We start from the raw sequence: 19,658 nt of genomic DNA, 5'->3' as shown, positions 1-19,658 counted from the left end.
TAGTTTCTAGCGCCAAATAAATCTGGAATTGGAATTGTTAACTAAAATATTTGGCGGCAAATTCAAAATGTAGTGATTCTGAATTTAAAACGGGAAATTTAAAAAAGAATCTTTTGAATTCAAGGTGCGAAATTCAAAAAAGTATGTATTGAATTTAAGGCGGCAAATTCAAAATGGTTCGAATTTTGTATGGAAAACATAGTCATAAAATAACAAATAAAGACTTATTCTAAGCCAAAAAATATATTCTCTGTCCAAAAATGTATTATACACTTATGCAATTTTATATACCATAAATGTATAACATATCAGATAAAGAGACATTTATTTTTTGTTCAGGATAAGTTTTTATTTATTTTTTTATGACTATATCTGTTACATTGCATTAAAACATCAAAATACAAAACAAAAAACAGATATTCTTATTTGAGGAATCACTGAGGTATAATATGATATATAGATGTATGATTATTATTTTATGACTCTATTTTCTATTACAAACGTACTTCCTGAATTTTGCCAAAACCAAACTGAAATTAAGAACATATGCATGGTTTAAATTTGCCGCCAAATGAAAATAGTTTCGGCCCGTCCGTATTTGGCGCTAGAAACTCTCTCCCAAAACTTTCTATGGGAGTTACCTTACTAGCTACCTAGCTATAGCTAGGGCTGCTAGGGGGTTATTGATTTACGTTTGTTTCCTGTTTCCTGAATTATTATAGTGATTTCACTTTTTGGATGTAAAATTATTATTGAAATACATAAAATCAAGTGTAATCAAATGGAAGTAAAACAAGAAGTTAGCGAGGAAACGTGTAAGGTAGAAATAGAATCTATTGACTTGGATGGCTGTAAATGTGATATTAAGGAGGAATCCAATAGGCAAACCGCAAATAACACATATGAGTATTTAGACTTAAAGGAACATCCTATAAATGCTAAAATAGAACATGGGAATAAACTTAATCAATTTGAAGATTACCAAAAAAATGAGAAAGGTTAGTTACAATAAACCCTCTCAAATTTAAAAGTGTTAAAAATAGGAATAACTTTTTTATTGGTACTAGCAAAGGTACTAGTATCAGCGTCTATATTCTTTGCTAGTATAGTAGACTTTGCTCTAGTATAGTTTGTTTATGTATTTTCCATTTAAAATACATATGACTTATTTTTAAAAGCCACCCCCATTATTTACTATGAAACAACAATAAATGACAACTCATGAACTCATTCTTATGGTAAAGAAGGGTAATCCTAATCAGTGTTGCCATAGTTATACAAAATATGTTTTCTTATCAAAAATACAAATTTTGATTTTTAATTATATAACATTTTATTCATACTTACTTTTAACAGAAAATTTCTGCTTTTTTATCAGGGTTAAGTTAGATTAAAATTTCTCAAACAATAAAAATTGTGATCTTCCCAGCCTGATTTTAAGTTGGGTTGGGTTATATTGTTTTACATTTTTTTAATTATAAAATATCAAGGAAAATATGAAATCTATGTCATAAAATGTACTTTTGAGAAAAGGTGGTTTACAGTATGACATACTTCGAAAATAATAATTATTATTAAGTCTCTTTTAAGTATCAACATTAAATTGCAATTTAAAAGACAAATAGAATAATTATTTATGTTTGTATTTATTACTGCAGTGTAAACTTAATTTAGGAAGAGATGATTTTTGAAGTTATACTTCTATACGCGCGCTCCACGTTGGAAATTTGTATGGGAGTGAATCTGTGAAATCATTACATATGTAAGATAATGAGTAAGAGAGAGACAGAAGATATATTTTCTCTCTCTTCCTCTCTCGAATATAAAAATGTCCCTTTTGTATATATAATTTAATATTATATATATTATATAAGGATATATATACATTATAATATTATATATATAATAAAATATTTATTAATATTATTATTTATGTGATATGTTTTGTATTATTTATTAAATGTTCATAATTATATTAGTCTTTTGTATTTCAAAATAATAATCTCAATAAATCACTGTATAATCCAGAACTGTCAATTTTGAAATACATTTGTGTCATGTCCTCGGTAGTATAGTAGTCAGTATCCCCGCCTGTCACTCGGGAGACCGGGGTTCGATTCCCAGTCGGGGAGGACGTTTTTATTAATATTATTACATGGTAAATTAAACATATATGCGTAAGTAGAAAAGTTATGTATATTATTGTCATTTTTAAATACTTATGAATATTGCGTTTTAATTTGTATTGTATTATTATATTGAATTATGTTGCACTGTATTGTAGTGTGTTTTTATGTATATTATTGTCATTTTTAAATACTTATGAATATTGCATTTTAATTTGTATTGTATTATTATATTAATAACAAAATAAACAATGAATTTTACTGCAGAGTATGTCTTAAAATTTTTTTGCATTCAACTCCTTTCATACATATATGAAAATAAAAATATACATTTTCATCAAAATATTGATTCAATCCTTCATTTACTATACTACTATTACAGGTCAAAAGTTGTTTATTAATTGTTAGTAAGTGGTTATTGATTCTGTTTCTCTTTCTGCTATGTCTTACCTATAGCATTACATATGTAATGATTGTGCAGATTGACTCCCAAATAAATTTGTAACGGCGAATGCGTGTATAGAAGTGTAACTTCCACCGGCAGTCCCACTGGACTGCCACACCCGTTTTTTTTCTCATTTATTTGATAAATATTTAACAACCAGTTCTTATAATAAGTGTTCAAAATGTGCTCCATCTACTTCCTGACAGTAATGCATCCTATTTCTAAACTCTTGTTGTACTCGTTTAAATGTTTCCTATTTCAAATTGCCCTACATTCTTCAACGATTCGTTGTTTCAAAATGTCAATATTGTCGGGTGCTCTAGCGTAAATTTTAGATTTCAATTATCCTCACAGAAAAAAATCTAATGGTGTGAGGTCCGTTGACCGAGCTGGCCATTCTATCGTACCTCGTCGTCCAATCCATCTACCACGATATTCCTCATCTAGGCAACGTTTTACTGCACCATAATGGTGTGCAGGAGCACCATCTTGTTGAAACGTTATTTCCAAGTTGCCGAATTCATCTGGATTATCCTCCAGAATTTCAACTATTAATGGTTCAATTGCATTTTGTAACATCTCCAGATACACTTCACCGGTTAAGTTAGTATTGAGAAAAACAGACCCAACTATGTGATTTCCCAAAATACCTACCCAAACATTTATTTTTTTTGAAAATTGAGTATGTGTTTCACGAAAGACGTGAGGATTTGTGTCACTCCAATACCTCACATTGTGTGTGTTAACATTTCCATTGAGAGAAAAAGTACTTTCGTTACTAAAACAAATTGTTTTCATGTAATTGGGCTGTTGGTTAATTTTATTGGACATATTTTCACAGAATTCTAGTCTTCGGTCGGGGTCATCATCTGAAAGTTGGTGCACAATTTTTAATTTGTACGGATGAAATTTGTTTTCAGCCAACACTCGGTGTACTGTCTTTTGACTGATTCCATAGATAGATGCAAATTGGGGTGTAGAAGTAGGGTTCACTACAATTTCTTAAAATATGTTAATTTTTTTGTCGTCACTAATTGTTGGTCGACCAGATCGTTTGACATCTTGAACACTACCTGTTTGTTTAAACTTCCGAAGAAACTTCCTCAAATAAGCTCTCGATGTAGGGCGATCGGGGTACCTCTCATTAAAAAGACGTTCTGCTGCATGGAAATTATTTCCACATTCACCAATTATTAACACAGCTGCTACTTTGTCGGCTACAGTACGTACCATTCTACCTTTGTAAAAATTTAAACGTCTCATTAAACAATATTTAAACTAAATATTAACTGAGAACAACTAACTAAAACAACTTGAATAAACTAGGCAGAAACAGAAACTAAATATTCAGGTATAAACGTGTTTGCAAACTAAAAGTAACTAGAGAATTGACTAAACTAAGTAGAAACAGAAACTAAATATTGAGCTATAAACGATTTTGCAAACTAAAAACAACTAGAGAATTAACAAACGTCAAATTTTTTGACAAATAACCAAAGGCGGACGTTAGAATTTTTATTAATTAAATGTCAAATCAGAATTTTAATGTTTATTTTCTTTATTTATTCGTCAAAATCATCTTAAATCCAAACAAAATTAGAATGATTGAATAGGTATATTAAAATAATTGTAGTTTCGCATTTAATTAATAAATATTCTAATGTTCGCCTCTAGTTAATTGTCAAAAAAGTTTATGTTGACACAAGTAACCAGTGGCGGAGGTTTTAATATTTATTAATTAAATGCGAAACTACAATTTTAGTATTTATTTAATTTATCCATCAAAATGAGCTTAAACTTAAATAAAATTAGTATGGTTGTAATAGGGGGGAACGGACTTTTGACTAGCACTATATATTATACATATAGTATTTTAATAAATCAATACTGTTTGATTCCCAGACAGACTTAACGGTTAGGTAAAGAATATAGCAAGGGCGTTCTGGGAAAATTCACTAACTCACAAAAGTAAAGTTTTGAGGTGACTAACTTGAGGTAAGTTTGACTAAGTTCTGGTACCTGGATATTGATTTAGAAGTATGTTATCCACATGTGGTGTGCACATTCATGTAAAAATATTCTGAAAAATATTATTTTATTGATGAAAACTGTGAAAAAGATGGAGTTAGTTGATTTTAAATGTATAAATTAATATTTATGGGGTAAAACCTTTTATAATAAAATACAAAAAAGTCTTGAATATTTATATTATCAAAAAACAGATATACATAGAGATAAGTGCAGACACTAAGAGTTTTGATCACTCATGTCATCTTTGGTACCACTATCCTCAACACCGGGTTCAATTATGACATCTGTTACCAGTTTTGACGTAGGAAGAGACCTGTACCAACCCTGAAATTCATCTGGTATAATGTTGTTTTTGCACAATTTCATTAAATCCTTCTTTTTTTGAATACTAATAGGTAGTTGTTTGGTGTAAAGCTTGGGCAAATCTTTTGGTTGATTTGGTGGCCTCCCCTTTCCGTAAAAAATAGGAATTGAGAGGTAGGAATCGGTATGTCTATACTTGTATTGAATTATGCCTGGATCATGCTTGGAATATTTTAAGCTTTTAATTAGTAACCAATTAACAACCAGTTTCGTCTTTAGATCTATTTTTAATAAGATTTTTTGAAAGGTGCTTCAAATCATAAAAATCTGTGAACTTTAGTTCTGTAATTTTGTACGGTTTGGAATATTGTGATTTTCGCGTAGATCGGGCTATCCAGAAGATATTTAACCAATCATTCATTGAATACACAGATACATTCTTTTTTGCTTTTTCTATCGCACTATACGTCGAATCAGCTTCCATATAACTGTGCCCGCTTTCCATAAATTTATGTTCTATAAAGTTAATACGTGAATTGTTCACTGCGTATAACAAAAGGACTGCCACATGTTGATTTCTGTTTTGTCCTCCACATGTATCAGACCAAAATGCTATTTCAGTTACATGTGGAGGCAACTGGTTAATGTATTTAAAGAGGCACGTTCCTATCTCTGAACTCCCTCGTTTGCCTGTCAAGCTTTGTAATTGTTTTTAAATAAGAATCAACTAAGTGCACTTAATTTATTTCTGCTGTATAAAAAATTCCGATAAAGGAGTTAGACTAAATCATGGTTCAGATTTAAAAATGATGAATGACGAATTTGAAGATATTGGGTTTTTCCTGTTAAAATATTGATGTTTCTGGATTTAGTGGTAATAAAATGTCAAAATTGAAAAAAATGGAGTTAGTGGATTTTCCCAGAACGCCCACGAAGGTATTTTCATGGAATCAATGTAATGTAATGTGAAGAGCTTGTACAAGGTTATGTTTGTATCTCATTGGGTGTGTAGAGTCGTAATTTAAGAAACGGTTGCTCGCCATTTTTTTTCTGTATCGCGTGGTGCCCAATGTGTTATCCTATGTGCGTATGATTTGCATATCCCAAAACGGTATACATACTAATATAAACCTCCAATTCACATGTAAATTGAAGGTGAGGATCAACGCTATTGAAGACTGATACGGTGCTCAAAATCTTATCAGGTGGTGTTGCTAGGATCAAGTAGTCGACATAACGCTGGAAATCTAACTTACTGATTACTCTCATTGATAAGGTCGTCGAGTACGAAATTAACTAAAATGGGGGAAATGGACGATGCCATGGTAGTTTAAAAACTTTGATGATAGAATTTGTCATTATATATTAGATAATTGGTGTCAAACGTCAGTTTTAATAGTTCCGAGGATGTTTTCCACGATACTGGACTGTGTGGTCGGATTTCATTCCAATGGTTCCAGAGTGACGTGACAACGCTAGAAAGTGGGAGATTAGAAAACAGATATACTACATCAAAGCTTATTAAGCCATATTCACTTGTTAATTGATAATTATTGATGAATTTACTGAACTGGAAATGTCTATGTTGAAATTGTTCTTGTGGTTGTATGCTTGTGGAAGAATGTCCGTTAAGAATTGGGCTAAATTAGTGTTTGGAGCGTTTATTGACGATAATATAGGACGTATACTCAGTTGGGGCTTATGGATTTTAGGAAGACAATGGAACCTGGGGGCATTGCCATTATAATTATGGAGGGATTTGACTTGTTTATCATCGATGATTCTTTTTTTTTTTTTTTGGTTTAGTGATGTGTGTCTCGCAATTTATTAACTTTCAATTTGATTATAACATTTCTGTTTTTATACACACAAATATGTACCTATATTATAATCAGTTTTATTTTTAGATTATCTCCAAAAGAACAAAATGGAAATTATGGAGGCACTAACTGAACGTTCATCTCACCCAGGAAATTATATGAATTCACAAGCTGAAGGAAAAACAATAACTAAAAATATGAAAGTGGTAACTGAAAAAAGACCTTACAAGTGTGAAATTTGTTTTAAAGAGTTCGCATTAAAAAGTAATTTAAAAACACATTCAAGACTGCACACTGGACAGAAACCTTACAAGTGTGAAATTTGTTTTAAGCAATTTAGTCAAGCAGGTCATTTGAAAACACATTTGAGACTGCACACTGGGGAAAAGCCTTACAAGTGTGAAATTTGTTTTAAGCAGTTTTCTCGAACGAATATTTTGAAAGATCATCTAAGAGTGCACACTGGAGAAAAACCTTACGAGTGTGAAATTTGTTTTAAGCGGTTTACCCGAAAAGGTTATTTAACTAAACACATGAAAATTCACCCTAAAAAAAAAGCCAATTGTGAAATTTGTGTGAAGCAAGTTATTAAAGAAAGTAATTTCAAAGTGCACACTGTAGAAAAATCTTACAACTGTGAAATTTGTTTTAAACAGTTTTCTAGATCAAGTAATTTGAAGATACATTTGAGAATACACACTGGAGAAAAACCTTACAAGTGTGAAATTTGTTTTAAACAGTATGCTAGAAAAAATCGTTTAATTGAACACGTAAATGTTCATACTAAGAAAAAAGTTTACAAGTGTGAAATTTGTTTTAAACAATTTATTGATCAAAGTAATTTAAGAGCACATTTGAGAGTGCACACTGGAGAAAAACCTTACAGGTGTGACATTTGTTTTAAGCGGTTTACTACATCAACTCATTTGAAATTACATTTGAGAGTGCACACTGGAGAAACACCTTACAAGTGTGATATTTGTTTTAAGCAGTTTAGTGAAGCAGGAAGTTTGAAAACACATTTGAGAGTGCACACTGGAGAAAAACCTTACAAGTGTGATATTTGTTTTAAGCAGTTTTCTCGAACAGATGTATTTAAAAAACATTTGAGAATGCACACCGGAGAAAAACTGTAAAAGAAAGTAAAATTTGTTTGAAGCAGTTCAGTGAACCACATAATTTGAAAATACATTTGAGAGTGCACGCTGAAGAAAGGTGTAAATGTCATGTTCGTTTTAAGTAGTTTACTACAGCCGAATATTTGAAAAACCATATAAAATTGCACACGGAAGCTTAAAAGTATGAAATTTCCCAAATCTTATTTGAAAACACATATTAGTGTTCTAAACTTCCACTTCCCAAGCTGGTAAAGAATTTTCAGCTTGCAAATGATGGCTAATCAGGTTTATAAAAATAAATACACTTCATAATATCAAGATTACAGGAGAGAGTGCTACAGCAGATGAAGCAGCAGTAAAAATATTTCAACAGGAGCTAGCGAAAATTGTTGATGATGGGGGCTATTGTACCAATCAAGCATTGATAGCTGATCAAGCTGATAAAACGGGACTGTATTGGAAAAAAATGCCTAACCGTACTTATATATCGCAAACGATGAAAAAACTGCAAGTAGACATTAAGCAAGTAAAGATCGAGTAACATTATTACTTTGTAGCAGTGCATCAGGAGACCCAAACGTTCAAATAGTATTTCTTCCGCACAATACAACAAGCCTTATTCAGCCATTAGATCAAGGTATAATTTCAACGTTTAAAAAATATTACATAAATGCAACTCACAAATCCATCGTGAGTAAACTAGAAAATGAGTCCTTAACAGTAAAAGACGTGTGGAAGCAATGTTCTATTTTTTTTATTATTTGATTCATGTTGAATCTTCTTTCGTGCAAATAAGATGAAGAACTTTAAATGCCTGTTGAGAAAAAAGGTTTGGTCAACATGTGTAACAAGCAATGCAACCATTCAAACACCGACACCATCAGATGAAATAATTAATTTGGCACATGGCATTGATGGAGATGGTTTTAATACCTTCAACCATGATGATATAGATGAATTGCTTGAGGATGATACATTAAGTGACCATGATATAATCGATCAAACTTAAGATCTAACTTTAGATGACGTCGTGAGTCTAGAAGATGATAATGATGAGGAAGAAAAACAAACAACCCTCACTGCCAAATTAATTCGAGAAAATCTTCAACTTTGCACTAAATTAGAAAATCATTTTCTTATTAATGACCCTAATTCTGAACGAGCCTTTAAATTACAACGTGAGCTGCAGAACTGCATGTCAGGATATCGTGAGCTACATAAAAAATACTAAATTGTCAGAAAAGGAAGAGCTACAAAAAACGAGAATGAAGTTTTTGAAAATCCATCGCATTTACTGCAAATATCTATTGCAGATACAGTTTCTTTGGGCGATAAAGATGATTTTGAGCCATTTAGCAAACCATTATAGGATAACGATAATGATTAAAAATGTATTTATATGTAAAACTATATGTACCTACCTATTACTTTCCCATAAAATAAAATTAATTGATTTTTGAATACGAGTTTTTTTAAGCTTTTGTATGAATTTCTTTCAGATATTCGAAGTAATTTATCATGCTGCCTATTTCTTTTAATTTCTGCAAACTTTTTTGTTTTTTCTTGGTTTTATGTAATTTTAGAAGGCGAATCGAACGTATCCCTACTTTTTCAAGGCAAGTAATGTCTTTTTTATGTACGCTTTGCGGCCAAATAGGTAATATTGTGGACTCTTTCTAACTCTATTCCATACGCTCTGATGTTTGTTGATTGTAACTCCGTTTTGGTGACAACCATAAATTTTGTCTTAGAAGTATTAAGTTTTAGCCCATATTCATCACATGCTTCGGTTACCCTGTTTATAAGTCGTTGCAGGTCTTCTTCATTTGAGGCAATAAGTACCGTGTCGTCTGCATATCTGAGATTGTTGACATTAATTCCGTTGATTTTAATGTCTATATCTTCAACTAAGACTTCTTTGAAAATAAATTCGGAGTAGATATTAAAAGTACAGGCGATAGAATACATCCTTGTCTAACTTCACGTCGTATTTCCACTGCTTCCGTCGTATTGTGTCCAATTCGTATGTTTGCACATTAATGCCAAACAAAGCGACTACTAAAAGGACACTACACAGTGTCGTCATTATTAATGAACGTTTAGTTACGTACGAGATGTCATAGGGCACTATGCATAAAAATAGTTTAAGTAAACGACAAATTTTGATTTATTGACTTAAAGAAGGCCTCTGGCTGAGTACAAAATAAACAACTGAAACAATCCTCACATGCGACATAGCAAATGAAAGGGGAGTTAATAAGGAATATATTCAGATAGAAAAAACAAACAAGGCAACTACCAAAAGGGCACTACAGGTAAGAAGTGCACCAGATCATACTTTATATTTACTTGGATTATCTGCAAAAAGTTTATTATTTTAACAATTTAATGACTGACTGTAGACAATTGATTCGATCCCTTGTCGCATGCGACGGGCAAATTAACTAGTGAAATATAATGACAATCAAAATAAAACAATTAAACATCTAAAATCATTAAACAATTTTTAAAGAAGAAAAAATAAGATTCTTAAATATTTAAAGAACTTAAACGTGTGGTTGTATTAAAAAAAATAATAATAATAATCCTACTTCAGTCACACCTCGTGTTCGCAATAAACTTTCTGGTGATATAGAGCCAAATAACGCATTCAAACAAGGTTGCATTATAAATTCATCTTGGTTAGGGATAGTTCGAAACGAATTAGTAAGATGTCATTAAATGTTTAATTTTTAGAATTGTGGAACAAAACCCTTTTACACATTGGTCCAAATTACACGGTCTTCCCGTAAGTATCTACATTCCACATTGATTGTTATGCCTTGTAAGACATTACAGGCATTTAACCAGATTCTATTCATTTTTTGACCCATATAGCTAAGACAGCTATGTCTGTCTGGTCAGTCAGCTAGCTTTAAAGTAAAATTTGCTTTTTGAAAAAATTGAAATTCTTCAAACATCCTATCTGGATTTTTATGATAGAGAGAGAGCCAGACATTTATTGTTTTTAAAATGAGTTTACATTTATAAAACACAACATGGTATAGTACAAACAAGGCACAAGATACATTAAAATACTAATTATAACATTTCCATAATTCATTTAAGTAAAAATCGTTTATAAAAGGTATATATAAATTAAAGACATGAAGACAAAACGTTTTCGGTTGCAGCTCAAGCCCTCGTAAACACTTCGTCTCAGGACCAGCAACTTCATGTAGAGTCATACGTCGCCATGTCACCATCTCCACTGGTAACTCTAACATCATAAAATATAATACCAAATAATGTAAACCAAATTGTAACATAACTTTTAACGGGTTTTTACACAGATATTTAGTGGCTCAAACATGTACACCTAGACACTGATGATGGAACATGGTTTCCGAAAACGTTTTGTCTGGATGACATAGCCCGTTTGGGTTTTTAATTTATATATACCTTTCATAAAGGATTTTTACTTAAATTTTTTGTGATACATGGTATACACCCAGCTACAGGAACTTAGTTTCCTTGTGGATTTCCATAATTAATATATATCAATTAGCGCAACTGTCCTCAAAAAATTCCTCTATACTATAGTAACATTTAGATAATAAAAACTTCTTGATTGCTCTTCGGAATACAAAAATATTGCTTGAGGATCTTATATCGAGTCGTAGGTGATTCAACATTTTCTTACCAGTGTAAATAAGAACAGGGAATTGGAATAACATCATTTAGACGAGTGTTTTAAGGGGAATCTGTCCGAATATCCTCTTTGTTTTTTAAAAATTAAGCACATCAATTCAAGGATATACATGTAAGGATGTGTCAAGATACCATGTTTCCGGAACAGAGACCTGCAAGAGAACAGCTACCCCAAAAGGCAATATCGTATCTCAAATTAGATTCAATTAGGGCAACATAAACACTTTTTGCAATCTTGAAATCTAAATGGTGAGCAACTGATGTGACCGCAAAGCAACCCGATGATATCTTTTTGTTTAAACGTACTGTGTGTTACTCAAATTTAAATTTATTATTAATATAGAGACCTAAAAGTTTGTTTACGGTGTCAGAACAAATGCCTTCATTGTCCACAGTAATGCTGTTTAGATCACTCTTAAAATTAATTAATTTGGGTTTTGAAAAATTAAATGTCAAATGATTAGCTTTGCACCACTCTAAGATTTCAGATATCACTACTAATAATCTTGTTCAGTACCTTGGACTCCTTGTTTTGCCATAAAATTGTGGTGTCATCTGCAAATATAGTAAACCGGCCATTAATGTCGGGGTTAGTTATGTCGTTAAAATTTATCAAGAACAAGATAGGACCCAAGACAGAGCCTTGAGGTACTCCACAATTAATAAAGATATTACTAGAGTAGCGCTCATTGATTGATACAGACTGGCATCTCTCTTCCAAGAATGAACGGAACCACTTTACAGCAGTGTCTCTAAAACCATATCTTTCCAGTTTATTAAGAAATATTTTGTTATTGACACAGTCAAAGGTTTAGGATAGATCACAGAAAACTGTGACAGCAACATAATCGTTATTTAAGCCCAAGTACAGTTTTTCCATGAATTCGAAGATGGCATCATATGTACTTTTCAATTAGTGGAAAGCGAATAGGAAGGAAGAAAGTAAATTATGTTTTTGTAATAATATACATTTGGCTAATTTAGTAACATTCCTATATATGGACCTATATTTAAAGAAATATACCAAAAATTCATCATTGTATACTATATGTTATTTAATGTAATTTAACGATCTTAAGTTGTTGCAGAACATTATAATTCCTTTAGTAACCCAAGTTTTCTTACTTTTCGATTTAAGAATTCTTTTTTGGTGATGAGAGTGTGATGAAATTGATAAAGCAAATCAGGAGAGCAAAAAATATTATTCCAATCTTCCTGATAACATAATTTGATAAACCTGTCAAAATTACTTTTGCTAAAAATCCTACCCCATCTGGCTGTATATAAGGTAGATTCTTAAGGGGAAATTCACATAAAATGGGATCATGATCTGATGAAAAATAGGGAACTACTCTGCACACAGCCAGATCTGGATGTAGATTAGTACAAATATAATCCAATTTATGATGTTATCTCTGGATCAGTAACCAGCATTGTCATATTAATAAGTAAATTTGTAATGGTAATAACATGGCTGTGTGATGAATCCAGACAATCAATATTAAAGTCACCTGTCAAGATAATAAAAGAATTTTGTGAAATTTTGTCAAGCAAGGATCCCAATCTTTGAAAGAATAACTGAATAATAGACTTAGGGGGTCTGTACACAACAATGAGAAAGTATTAAGCTTCTTACTGAAAGTAATAGATTCAATGCAGAGGTGGTTAAATTTAGTAGTCTAGTAGTAGTAGTAGTTAGTAGTAGTAGTTTAGTAGTAGTCAACAAAATTGAATTTAAATTGAAACATTGCATTAATTAAAATTAATGTGCCTCCATGGATGCTTTCAGATCTGCAAAATTTTGATATTATGAAGTAATTGTTTCCAGAGGATACAACCAGTGCTCAGTTAAAAGCACAAGATCTGGCCAAATATTTTGGCTAACAAACACTTCCAGTTCCTCAACTTTACTGCGTACAGAACATATGTTGTGTAAAATAATAGAAAATTTATTAACGATATTAGATTTAGATATACTGGTATCCAGTTTAATTAAGTCAACTTTACAGATTTCCAAAAGATTTTTTTAATAACGATAATAAAATTGACAAATATCACTAATAAATCCTAAAGTATATTTTTGTATGCAAGAAAGAGTCTATAGTACTTTTAATATAGATTTCTAAGAAATGAATAACAAATGTAGAATCTTTATTCAAATTATACTATTTTTCTTTGTTAATTATTCTTAAACTTGTAAACCAAGCCTTTAATTAAAACGGGACAAAGGGGACCCGTGCCCCGGGTGGAAGATTTCATGTGGCAGAAAAGTTTGTAATAAACTAATAAATAATTTAAAATTTTTTAAATATAACAACATCATCAATATTGTATAAGTTTATGTGGTTTTATTGCAAAATTTATTAACTTTATTACACTGACACTATACATCAAATATATATTCAAATATTATTATTATTAATTATTTATCAACGGCCAATCGCTCAATTAAAATACAAAGTAGACATTATTGGTTAATTACAGAAGATTCTTAACGTATCCTAAATAAATTGAATTTAAAAACTTTAATCATACAAAAAATAAAAGTAGAAACAGTAAATAACAAACATTAACAAAGAATATACAAAACACAAGGACATCAAACTATCACACGCAGTTCTTAAGCAGAGCTTTAAATTCTTTTGGAATACTACAATAATATAATGTTTGGGAATATTGATTAGCAATATTCCCAAACATTATCCGTAGTTTGTGCGATCCGTAGTTTGTGCGATGGGGTCTAACAAAAGGGTTGACCTTGTCTGTCTACTGGGACCATGGAGATTCATTTTTTCCAATAGTCCAGGACCAAAAATAATGAGTGCAGTATACTATAAAACATAGTGAGACCTTTGTGCATGCGTCAAATTTGGAGATAAGTTATGTTGAGGGACCTTTCCATATTTAAATAGTTAATTTCTTCAATCCTCTGGTTTTGTTTAAATGCAACAAATCTTAAGAATTTGTGTTGAACTCTTTCAATAGCATGAATATGGGAGTTATAGTGAGAAGACCAAACACATGAACAGTAATCTAGGTGGGGTCTCACAAGTGAACAATACAAAATTGTTATGGATGGGATATTTAGAAAGTCTTTAGCACAACGTTTGATAAATCCTAAAAGTTGAAGTGATTTTGAGACAAAAGATGAGACATGGGGGATATAGGATAAGCTGGAATCGAGCACAACACCTAGGTCTTTTATCTGAGATACAGAGTCTAAAGAGCAACCATTAATAGTATAGATATGATTTGTAGGAGTTTTATTCCGACCAAAAATCCTTAAATGACACTTTTTAACATTAAGTTCCACTCCGTTGCCGTCACACCAATAGCTCAACCGATCCAAATCAAACTGTAGTTTTTGATAGTCCTAGGTGTGATCCTTGTGGCACTCCTGAAAGTACCTTAATCTCAAACGATTGAAAACCCTGAACATGTACTATTTGTATTCTTTCAGTAACGTAGGATAACAACCATTCTAAAAGTTCACCCAGGATACCCAGACTCCTCAACTTATTAATTAAGATCTTATGATTTATTGAAATTATGATTTATTGATTGATTAAAATCTTGTGATTTACCCAGTCAAACGCCTTTGTAAAGTCTGTGTATACAGCATGAACCTGAAAGCCTTGTTCAAGAGATTCTATTTGGAAATCGGTATATCTCAATAAATTAAATTCAGTGGAGCGGCTAGAGAGAAATCCAAATTGCTGGTTGATGAATCAGCCTTTTAAAATTGCTGACAAATAGTCATAGACAAGGCTCTCAAAAACTTTGGGAATACAACTTCTGCGTACATCCCTGTCTTTAATGACAGGTTAAAAATGTGAAAAAGAGGTCTAGAAAGTAAAAAGCTAAAGTGTTTAAGACAAAAAGGTGGAAGACCATCTGGACCTGGCCCCTTGTTGCTATACAAAATAGAAAGTTTTCAATATATAGAAGAAATAGAAATACTAAATTGTGATAGGTTGATGTCTTCTGTTAAAAAGGTTTCATCCTGCAAATCAAAATCTTTATCACTATAAGTTTTGGAAAGGTATTCAGCAAATAAATTGACAATCTCCATACCAGAAGAGCCAGAAATATTATTATAGTGCATAACAGAAAGAATATTATTATTGTTTCTTTTTACTGTTAACAAATTTCCAGAAATTTTTAACATTGTTCTTTCAGTTGGTAATAGTTAGCTTATAATAAAGAAAACTCATTATAGTCAACAAGTAATTGAGATTTTAGATATTTTTTATGCATTTTCTTTTTTTTTATTGTTATTGTTTTATTAAGCTCTGGAGAAATTTTTGCTGAATACTTCTTCAATGAAACAAAAATATCAATTGCAAGATAAATAACATCATAAAACATGTTGATCATATCATCAACATTTTTATCTTTAAACAAATCATCCCAGTTAAATTGTGAAAGAAAGTTTGTTACTTCCTGTACACTCATTGAGTGAAAGTCTCTAAAAATCTGTCTCCAATCAATTCTGGCTCATTGAAATATTGAGATTCACATTTAAACCCAAATGAGAGTGAAGGGTATCCTTGGAGGAGTGTATCCTCTGGGGGTAGGGCACTCTCAGCTCTAGACAGCTTGGACCATGACTAGATCTAATGAGGAGTTGTTTTCATTTTTAACAGTGTTTACTGGATACAGATTAGGAAATAAACATAAAAATGAGAGGAATTGAATGGAATTGACTTCATTTGGTGAGGTTCCTGGTAATAGAGTAGCCACAGAAGACAATCCATCAATGAACCACTGAAAATTGGGAAGCTTAAAATCTCCAAGGATACACAACTTATATTCTGGATACTTTTCAGCTAGATTATCTACATTTTCAATTATGAGACACATTTAAAATACCTTTTACACTCTTATGATTTTTCCCCAGTGTGCAATCTCAAATGACTTTTCAATTGGCCTCTTTTTTCCCCAGTGTGCACTCTCAAATGACTTTTCAATTCGCCTCCTTGAGTAAACTGCTTCAAACAAATTTCACACTTGAAAGGTTTTTCCCCAGTGTGCAATCTCAAATGACTTTTCAATTGGCCCCTTTTTTCCCCAGTGTGCACTCTCAAATGACTTTTCAATTCGCCTCCTTGAGTAAACTGCTTCAAACAAATTTCACACTTGTAAGGTTTTTCCCCAGTGTGCACTCTCAAATGACTTTTCAATTGGCCTCCTTGAGTAAACTGCTTCAAACAAATTTCACACTTGTAAGGTTTTTCCCCGGTGTGCACTCTCAAATGACTTTTCAATTCACCTCCTTGAGTAAACTGCTTCAAACAAATTTCACACTTGAAAGGTTTTTCCCCAGTGTGCACTCTCAAATGACTTTTCAATTCGCCTCCTTGAGTAAACTGCTTCAAACAAATTTCACACTTGTAAGGTTTTTCCCCAGTGTGCACTCTCAAATGCCTTTTCATGTTACATGCATCGCTAAACTGCTTAAAACAAATGTCACACTTGTAAGGTTTTTCTCCAGTGTGCGATCTCAAATGTGTTTTTAAATGACCTTTTTCTATAAACTGTTTTAAACAAATTTCACACTTGTAAGGTTTTTCTCCAGTGTGGTATCTCATATGATATTTCAAAGTACTAGCTTGAGGAAATAGCTTCAAGCAAATGTCACACTTGTAAGGTTTTTCCCCAGTGTGCGATCTCATATGATACTTCAGACTACTAGTGTGAGAAAATAGATTAAAGCAAATGTCACACTTGTAAGGTTTTTCCCCAGTGTGCACTCTCAAATGTTTTTTCAAATTACTTGCTTTTCTAAACTGCTTACAACAAATGTCACACTTATAAGGATTTTCTCCAGTGTGCGTAATCAAATGTCTTTTCAAATTACCTGCTTGAATAAATTGCTTAAAACAAATTTCACAGTTGTAAGATTTTTCTTCAGTGTGCATTCTCAAATGTGTTTTCAAGTTATTTTTCTGAGAAAATTGCTTAAAACAAATCTCACACTTGTAAGGTTTTTCTCCAGTGTGCACTCTTAAATGTTTTTTTAAATCACTTGCTTGAATAAATTGTTTAAAGCAAATTTCACACTTGTAAGGTTTTTCTCCAGTGTGCACTCTCAAATGTTTTTTTAAATCACTTGCTTGAATAAATTGTTTAAAGCAAATTTCACACTTGTAAGGTTTTTCTGCAGTGTGCACCCTCAAATGTGTTTTTAAATTACTTGCTCCAACACATTGCTTAAAACAAATTTCACACTTGTATGGTCTTTGTCCAGTCTCAACTTTCACATTTTGATTTGACGTTTTTTCTTCAGCATGTGAACTCATATAGTTTCCTTCATAAGATGAATGTCCAATAAGTGTCTCCATAATTTCCATTTTGTTTTCATTTTGGAGATAACCTAAAATGCAAACTAGCTATAATATAAATATTTGAGAATGAGTGAAACAAATGGAAAAACAAAAATGCAATAATCAAATTAAAGCATAATAAAATTTGAGAAGAATTGTAGTTAATAATATACTTCAATATGTTTTAGAAGCCTGTGTTTCTATCTTTTATATACATAATAGTCAACCCCCTTGACTTTTAATATAAGCATTCAATATAAGTATATTAACACCAAAAAAAGAATAATATTTATTTAACAGGAAGAATTTTACAAGTAGATACAAATTTAAAAATGATACCTAATTTGTAATAAAAGTAATAAATAATAAATTTACTTTCTCATATAACATTGTAATTCGTTCATTTTGATATTTGATTTGCTATTTGATATGTTAAAGATGTCAATACATGGATTTGTATTGAAGTACTGCAATATTGTGTATATTGACACATAATTTGTATTGTGAAATGTAGTGTAGAGTGTATTTGTATTTCTAAGTTGCCTAGAAGGTACACACAGATTAATAGCATGTAGAAGATTACCACAGCTAAACTGCCATAGAATAAATTTGGATATAAAACATGCACCATGCATTAATCTCCGAGATTCTATTTAACCAATTACTTAATTTGTAATTGTCTCTTATATGCCCTTAAATTGTATTTAAAATCAAAATAGCATGGTAAGTAAAAAGTTATTCCTCCTAATTTATAATACTGCTAATATGGCAGAAACTCTTACATACATTCTTACTCACCTTTTTCAGTTTTTTGGTTTTCTTCGAATGGGTTAAGTTTATACCCATGTTGTTCTAGTTTGGGATTTATAGGATGTTCCTTTAAGTCTAAATAATCATATGTATCATGTGTACTTCGCTTATTTGATTCTTCCTGAATTTCACATTTAAAGCTATCAAAATCATTATACTCTATTTCTACTTTGCAGGTTTCATCGATAATTTCTTGTTTTACTTCCATTTAATTACACCTGATTTAAATAATATTGTTAAAATTAATTTGAGCCGCTTGTATGCGTCGTATAAACAAAGAATATAGACCACAGATCACCGTTATTATTTATAGTGGTAGTGGTCTGTGATATAGACTCATCGAGCATGTATAGACTATAGACCTAAGCGAAGCGAAGCGTCTGTCTATCTATATTCTTTTTCTTTGGTAAAATGGAATACTTAAACAAAAACAACATTAGTCAACACCGCAACTGTCAAATTACCAATTTATGTCGAAATATCACCAAATAATTATGTCAATTTATCAATAATTTTCAACTGATTTTCAATAAATTCAATAGACATGAATGAATGGATAACCTCTAAGCTCTAACATCATTAAAGTGATTATTAATATTAAGTGATTATAATAAACCAAAGAAAAAGACGCATTCTCGCATTGATTAAACGTTACATAAATGAGTTCCTAATAATGCGCAGTCACAGTATATTCTAAAGAATTCTTTTAGCATTAAATTGTGGCATAGTTCAGAATAGCACAATTTAATTTATTGTGCCGAAGATTTTCTCTTAAAATTTATGGACAATTCGCATTTTAGTGCACTCTAACCTAACCAAACTCTTATCTCTTATATGACAGTTAACATACTCTTAAATCATGGTACAATGAATACAATGAGTACGTACATGTTTATACACATGTACGTACATGTATGTGTATTCATTGTACCATGCTCTTAAATGGTGTCAGAGTTGCCAAGTCTCCAGGTTTTTCATACTCTCACATA

The 19,658-nt window shown here is 31.4% G+C and overlaps 2 protein-coding genes across 2 annotated transcripts; one reads left to right on the top strand and one right to left on the bottom strand.

Annotated features, from left to right (window-relative positions):
- The first annotated feature begins 649 nt into the window (after positions 1 to 649).
- LOC140443368 (uncharacterized) lies at positions 650 to 9,257 on the top strand. Its single transcript, XM_072534598.1, has 2 exons — positions 650 to 998; positions 6,813 to 9,257. The coding sequence occupies exons 1-2, from the start codon at positions 782 to 784 to the stop codon at positions 7,859 to 7,861; spliced, it is 1,266 nt and encodes a 421-aa protein (XP_072390699.1). The 5' UTR covers positions 650 to 781; the 3' UTR covers positions 7,862 to 9,257.
- A 6,569-nt stretch (positions 9,258 to 15,826) lies between these two features.
- LOC140443355 (uncharacterized) lies at positions 15,827 to 19,485 on the bottom strand. The gene is made up of 2 exons (XM_072534572.1): positions 18,658 to 19,485; positions 15,827 to 17,909 (listed from the first exon to the last, which is right to left on the bottom strand). The coding sequence occupies exons 1-2, from the start codon at positions 18,875 to 18,877 to the stop codon at positions 16,417 to 16,419; spliced, it is 1,713 nt and encodes a 570-aa protein (XP_072390673.1). The 5' UTR covers positions 18,878 to 19,485; the 3' UTR covers positions 15,827 to 16,416.
- Positions 19,486 to 19,658: the final 173 nt, after the last annotated feature.

Source organism: Diabrotica undecimpunctata, chromosome 1 (genome assembly GCF_040954645.1).
Source record: "Diabrotica undecimpunctata isolate CICGRU chromosome 1, icDiaUnde3, whole genome shotgun sequence".
NCBI classification, from domain to species: domain Eukaryota; kingdom Metazoa; phylum Arthropoda; class Insecta; order Coleoptera; family Chrysomelidae; genus Diabrotica; species Diabrotica undecimpunctata.
Note: the sequence above shows the minus strand (reverse complement) of the source record. Positions and strands in the feature narration are given on the sequence as shown.